The sequence below is a fragment of the Populus euphratica genome, unplaced genomic scaffold (genome assembly GCF_000495115.2).
Source record: "Populus euphratica unplaced genomic scaffold, PopEup_1.0 scaffold377.1, whole genome shotgun sequence".
Classification (NCBI taxonomy): Eukaryota; Viridiplantae; Streptophyta; class Magnoliopsida; order Malpighiales; family Salicaceae; genus Populus; species Populus euphratica.
This window is the reverse complement of record NW_011500270.1, coordinates 15,340-22,375: the sequence shown is the minus strand read 5'-3', so window position 1 is coordinate 22,375 and position 7,036 is coordinate 15,340. Positions and strand designations below refer to the sequence as shown.

The 7,036-nt window shown below is 29.3% G+C and overlaps 1 protein-coding gene across 1 annotated transcript; it reads right to left on the bottom strand.

Annotated features, from left to right (window-relative positions):
• Positions 1-399: 399 nt before the first annotated feature.
• Positions 400-1,324, bottom strand: LOC105112962 (uncharacterized). Its single transcript, XM_011008901.1, has 2 exons — positions 780-1,324; positions 400-670 (listed from the first exon to the last, which is right to left on the bottom strand). Exons 1-2 carry the CDS (start codon positions 1,285-1,287, stop codon positions 666-668), a joined length of 513 nt encoding a protein of 170 aa, XP_011007203.1. The 5' UTR covers positions 1,288-1,324; the 3' UTR covers positions 400-665.
• Positions 1,325-7,036: the final 5,712 nt, after the last annotated feature.

The window sequence follows — 7,036 nt, the reverse complement described above, 5'->3', positions numbered from 1 at the left end:
CTTTGATACCAATTGCTGGTTGGAGAAACCACTGGTGGTGGTTTTGAAATACTTAGAGAGGATAAAACACACTGTTTAATTCAAGAACAACAAACTTACAATTAATTAAACAAAAGCTCAATACACGCCTTCTCTTTCTCTCTAGCGTTTTTCTCTAATTTTTTAATATATAATTGCATAAACTTAACTGTCTATTTATACATAAATTGAAAAAAAATAAATCAAACTTCTAATGTGAAGGCGGCTGATGGCATATAGCTTGTGGCTGATAATTGGGTGGTTAATAGAGGCTGTTTATAACTGATAATTGTTTTGCATGACCTTCTAGATTGAGTTTAATACAACAAAGGGGATAATTGTTTTGCATGACCTTCTAGATTGTGTTTAATAAAACAAAGGCTAGTTATAGCAAAGATTGCCACTGCCGAAGCAAACGATTGCTTTGCACAGACTAATGAAAGAGGGACATTTTATTTCACTGAGAGAAGGCACCTCAGGGGCGGACGATGCTAAGGATCCCATTTTCTTGACGAGTACTGTTTTCGAGTCATCATGGTCGAGGAAGAGGGCTTACCTCTGCTCCAACATTTTTTGCCAAGATGGTCCCTTAGCTTTCGATGGGACTGTTTTAAAAGAACTCTGAGCTTGATAAGACTGTTAGTTGTTTATGCTGGCCAAGGAAAAAAGATTGGTTCGTTAAGCTTAAAGATGGTGTACGATAATTTTTAGGTATTGTTCAACGATGGGTAGAAAGATGTATATGACTCTGGATTCTATACCTTTCATATGTCGCTGTAGCGCTAAACTGGAGCCTTCTTCTTGCTTGTGGTGAACGATTGGGTTAGAGGTTGTCGTGGAGCGGTAATGGCTGTTTTTGCTGCTGCAAAGATCAGCGCGAGGTGGACCAAGGACTGCAGGAGTTGTTGGGCTTGATGGAGGGGGGGCATTAGAGTTCGATGCAATCGGTTGCATGGCCGTTGAAGCTGCTGTATCAGTGTAAGGTGGGCCAAACATTGCTGGAGGAGGAGCTCCAGAGCTTGACGCAACAACTGTCATGACTGTTGAAGGTGCTATTAGAGGTGTGTCTGTAGTGATGGGGTCGTTGTCAAGCCTGTTTGTCACGACGGTTCCACATTGATACGACAGATCTGAAGGCTCCAAAACACAGCTGGAAAATAATAGTCTTGGTAAGTTTTTGAATATCAGAGGTGGGAAAATGGATGGATTGTTGTAGATGAACTGATGTGTCGATGATCCTAAGAAATTCTCAGCTGTTTTTCCAAACATATGAAAGTTCGTGACATCCTCTCTTTCAGTGATGATGCTGTCTAGTCTGAACCAGAGAAAAAATTTGAAAATTAATTGAATAAGTAATCAAATGGTAAAATGAAATATCTTTTTTTCAAAGGAAGATTTAGAGTAATAAAGCTGATTGCGACGTGGTTAGCATGATGCAGCCAATTGTTAGTCCATTGTTTAATATTGATATTATTTATATAAATATATTTTATTTGTTAATAAAGAATTATTTGTTGTTAATATTTATTAAATATTTTTTTAATATATATAATATTTTTTAAATAAATTTAAAATAAAGACCAAGTTCTTAAAACAAAAATACTTTGAAAAGAAAATAATAAAGTTGTTATAATTATGAGATTTTTATTATATCAAAGCATTGTATATAAATGGTCCTAGTCAATACTTTATTAAAAATAGACATTAATTATAGCTGTTGAAACTAATTTTTGTTATGTTCATATTTGAAATTAACATATAGATAGCTGTTGAAACTAATTTTTGTTATGTTCTTTTTTATATAGAATGAATCAGTTTTTCTCATAAACTAAGATATGAGGGATATTTGAAATTAATATATAGGTTCTTGTCAAATAACATTTACACTAATTCGATTTGCATCAGACTTTTATATGGAGAAATCATTTGTGTATATGAAAAGACTTACAAGATGGTTATGTAAGTAATTTTTAAACTTGATATCAGTAGATTATCTTCTATAGAAAGTGTTATAATTTAATCTTATTACATGTTGTTTTAATTAAGAATAACAAATGAGTAGATATTGGATATAATATAAATTATATAAAGATATTTAAGTAATCAAGAGATGATTTATCACTTTTTGTAAATAGAAAAATTATGTCATCTTTTCTCAAATAATATTGATTGTAAATCCTAGTGTAAGATGGAATAAGATTTAAAAATAATTTCAAATCTTATTTAAAGAATCAATGAATATGGTGTCAAAAATAAATGTGATTTTACATAGTAAACTCCATGATTGCATATTGAAGCAATTGTTCAAAGATGAAAAAAATCTAATCTTCAAGTAATCTTCATAATTAAACAACCCTATATCTGTCTAACAAAATCTTTGGAACTCAAAAAAAAAAATTAAATTTACAGTCTCTATTGTATATATCTGTTTTGGGAATCCCAACAATGGTATCAAATCCATTGTTAGACAATTAGATCCTTGAAAAATTATATCATCTTAAATTCTTACCCATATTTAGAAAAAAAAATCATGTAAGAAAATCCTATGGAGTTCAAGATTATTGATCAAGTCTGCCATGATGCAAAATAAATTATTATAGAGATCGTATCCTAAGGGAATGTTCTAGTAAATTACATGAGAGTTAAATTTTCTACCTAGTCTCAAAAAGGTTTATAAACTACCTGATGACCACTTTACGTAAAGACATAATAGGGGTTTACAAGGAATGGTTGAGGCATAGTGTGGCCATCATTATCGAGAAAACACTCAGTTCATAATTGAATGTTTCACGAATCTGAACCTCTACTAAAAGTCATGAGGCAGACTGCTACTCCCCACCCAACCTAAAAATAAATTTATTCTCAAAATTAAAATGTATGAGGACATTAATTCATACTCGATGTACCTGTGTATGAACATGAAGTAAAAATGCATGTTAAAATAATAAAAATACGAGCTAAAATTAAATAGACCAAAATAAACAAATAAAACTTAGTCCAACCAGACAAGACATTCCCTAAAGAAGTCATCATCCTGTCGTAGTTTGCGTAGTGTCGAATGACGGGTCTGACTCCTAAGTGATGGTGAAAAAAGGGTTTGGAGGTAATCATTATGATTATGAGTTTAAGATTTGCTACTTAGTATTATAGTTACTCTGAAACCTATGGTCTGTGAGAGTTTGGGTACAATATTGATTGTGCAAGGAAAAGATGTATCACTTCTAGTATACCCTATCTAAGGTAAGCTATATTGTTATTTAATTGTTTTAATATATCGTGTTTTTATCCATTGGTCTTGTCTCTAGCTCAAGGTAGATATCCCTTCATGAGAAAATCTCTATCTTATTGAGTTAAATCATAATTGCTTTAAGGCTCTAATTTTAGCATTGCATTTATTTTCTAAATATAACCAATTTCAAACATTTCAAACATAACAATTGTTATTTTTTTTAATTTTTATTTTGGTTAAACCCTAAATGATAATAATGAACTGGTTATGATATTTATTTTTTCATTTTAAAACATGATAAAAGTATGATTTTATCTTTTTTTTGAGAAAAAAACATGAAAGTTTTTTAGAATTTAGTTGTATGCATTAATATAAAAACATTCTTTTTTTTTTGGAAAGAAGAAATTAATTTGAATTTTTTAAAATTTTTTGTAGAAAACTGAGTATTTTAATATTGGATATGTATCTTATAATGTAAGTTTATAACCGAATATTATGAGAAATCATTGAAAAAAACATGCGAAGGATCCACAAATATTTTTGTTATGACCTTTGAAATTTTTAAAGTTTATTTTTAAAATTTTTTTATATTATTATATTATTATATTGGGTTGCACTCGGCATAGCCAACTAGTTGGGCTGGAACGGGTCTAACTCGACTTAGTCGAGTTGGACTAACTTTTAGCCTAATAGACCTCTCTTTCTCTCTCTCTCTCTCTCTCTCTCTCTCTTTCTCTCTCTTTTAAGTTGAACCCGGCTCTCTCTCTCTCTCTCTCTCTCTTTTAAGTTGAACCCGATCTAGCCATTTGAGCTGGACTTGGCTAAAATGGGTTTAGCTCGGCTCATATGGTCACTGACTTAACCTAGTTTCCATATGAATTAATTATGTTACATGTATAATATCATTTTGCATGCAACTAATATGGTTTTATGGGGAAGAGGAGAAGGTTACTTGGTGCAGGGGGTAGGTGGATGGTGGTCTAGCTAGTGGCGTAAAGTGTGGTTGTTGGTTGGAAAGAGAGTTTGATAGAGAAACTTGCACAAATAAAAAGAAACTTATGGTGGTTGTTCCTATCATTAATGAAGAAATAGGGTTAAAGAGGTGATGGGCCACTGACAATCATGATGTAAGTAAGGTGAGGGTGGTGGTTGAAGAAGCTAAAGTCACGACGGTAAAGAAGAAGAGTGATAATGACAAATAAAAAAATGGGATGGGGCTGGTTTTTTGTCAACTTGGGATTCAAATTTCTTTTTCCTTCAATACATGGAATTCATCCTTATTTATAGGGGGTGGTAGATAAATATTTTATCTTTATTAGGGACAAATATAGGCCCTTTATACAAATCGTGGCCTTTAATTCAGTCCAGAAAGATCTCAACAGTTAGTTCAAAGTGGTCATCATGAATTATCAAATTTTGATAGTTAAAGATTGCTTAAGTTAGCTTTTTTAGGCTAGCACCATGACTATTGTGGTGTCAATCAACCAGAAAAAACCATACCAGGGTATAGTAAAATATTAGACTATCATAATGGTACATGTTTAGTCAAGTTTGGTGAAGAGATGAAGCATTAAATATCATTAAAAAGTAGTCATATGAGTAGCTTTTCTGAGAAAAAAAAAAGATGAATAGTAACTAAATGATGCATCGTGTGGTTTTTTTTTTTCCTTTTTATTGTTTGGAAAAAGCATGCCATTTTATTTAAATGAAACAACATTATTTTGGATTTTATGATTTTAATTTAGAAATTTAGCTGAAGTTCAATTTAGTCCTTTGACTTTTGATTCCTTTAATTGCAAATCTAATTGATCCCAAATTTTTGTTTTAATGCAATTTTTCCCTGTCAAATTTCAACATCAGCCTTGAATTTTAGCGTATTTTCATTATAGTCCTTGACTTTGAATTTATGCAAATTGACCTTCTATCAACCATTAAAATTTCAAAACTCTTTAATTTAACCCCTAATTTCGATCAATTTAGTCCTTAAAGTTCAACTCCTTTTTAAAAAAGATCATTAGCCGTAAATTTCTTTAATTTAGCTAAACTTTTAATTTTCTCAATTAAGTTCAAACTGGGCTACCAAACTTATTTTTTCACCAATTGAGTTCCTAATAAAATTAATTTGACTCATTTAAAGTATAATTAAGTCATTACATTTAATTAAATCCTTTAATTTGACCCAAAATTAATTTTTAAACATAATTAACTCTTAATTTAAGTCTTGATTAAATCAAAGTGTCCTATTAAAAATCTAATTAAATCCTTGGATTTAATTTTTATACAAATTCATCCAATAATAATTTAATTTGACTTTAAATCTATATTATCTCTCTAGTGTTGGGTACAAAGTGATATAATTATACTTTGAAGTTATCCAAAATTTTAGCTTGATTTTTCTATAAGTATCTAAAATCTTTTTCAGCTAGCTTTTGCCACATCACCAAAAAAGAAGTAAATTGTGGAGAATAACCTAAAAATAAGTCACGATAAAAATACACATAAAATGATTATATATATATATATATTACACTTTTGCTAGAATAAAATATTAATTATTTGAGGTTAAAACTCATGAGGTTAAAAACTCTTACACATACACTATGATACCATAAAGATATATATATATATATATTACACTTTTGCTAGAATAAAATATTAATTATTTGAGGTTAAAACTCATGAGGTTAAAAACTCTTACACATACACTATGATACCATAAAGATTTATTTGCATGATAAGTTATAACTATTTGATAAGTTTTTACATGTTTTATATTTTTATTAAAATAATTATTTATTCGATCAAATAAGTATTTATTATTATGATTATTTGTATTATCTTTCATATAACATATGATTTTGTTATTCTTTTCATGAATAATTTGTAACATGATAATTATTACAAATCTCTTACTGAACAATGAATTCTCTAATTCAAGTATGAATAGTTTATGAGAATATCTATTGACTTTAAAATAAAAAAAAAATAAATTCCTAATTTTACCTTATAAAAAGAGACATTTTCCATGCATTTAGGTATCTTGTATTCCAGATTAAGATCATGCTCTTGCTTTCTCTCTTTGTATTTTTTGTAATGTTTATGCTTTGCTTTCATTAATATCAAGTTTATGCCTTTCATTTCTTTTCATTTACTTAGTTAACTTTTATCTTATTTATGTTTTTATTTTGTTTATTTATTTTTCTTTCTTTCATTATGTTTAGTTAAGTTTATTATGTCAAGGTGGAAAGGTTACACTAATGGTGGAAGAATAAGTATAGTGTAAACTTATTATGGGCTTTAATGTTTGATACTAACATGTTTTATATTTGTTATCTTGTTCACTCTTTAATACTTTGCTTGTTAAATAACTAATCTAGATTTATGTTGTATAACACTTGGTACAACAAATAATGAGTACTCTCATAGCCCATACTTATGGTATAACCGACACCTGAGTTATGAAAGGAACTTGATTTGTTGTTAACATAAGTTATAATCATGAATGCTTGACGAGATTTACAAGTATTAGCATTAATCGAATAAGATGACTAATGTAATCATGTTAACAATATATAATCTGATTGGAACCTCCTTTGTGTGTGGTTTCCAATTCAATAATAAGAGTTTATACTATACTTGTTTGACATACCATTAGTGGAACCTCTAACCTTGACATTTGTTATTATTATTGTTTAATCCTTACATTAATATTCCATCTCCAAGTTCTCATCATCATCTTCTTCTTCTCTTTCTTTATTATTATTATTATTATTATTATTATTATTATTA

Excerpts from the sequence above, each read along its gene's own strand:
- LOC105112962 (XM_011008901.1), bottom strand. The coding sequence starts at position 1,287 with ATGTTTGGAAAAACAGCTGAGAATTTCTTAGGATCATCGACACATCAG.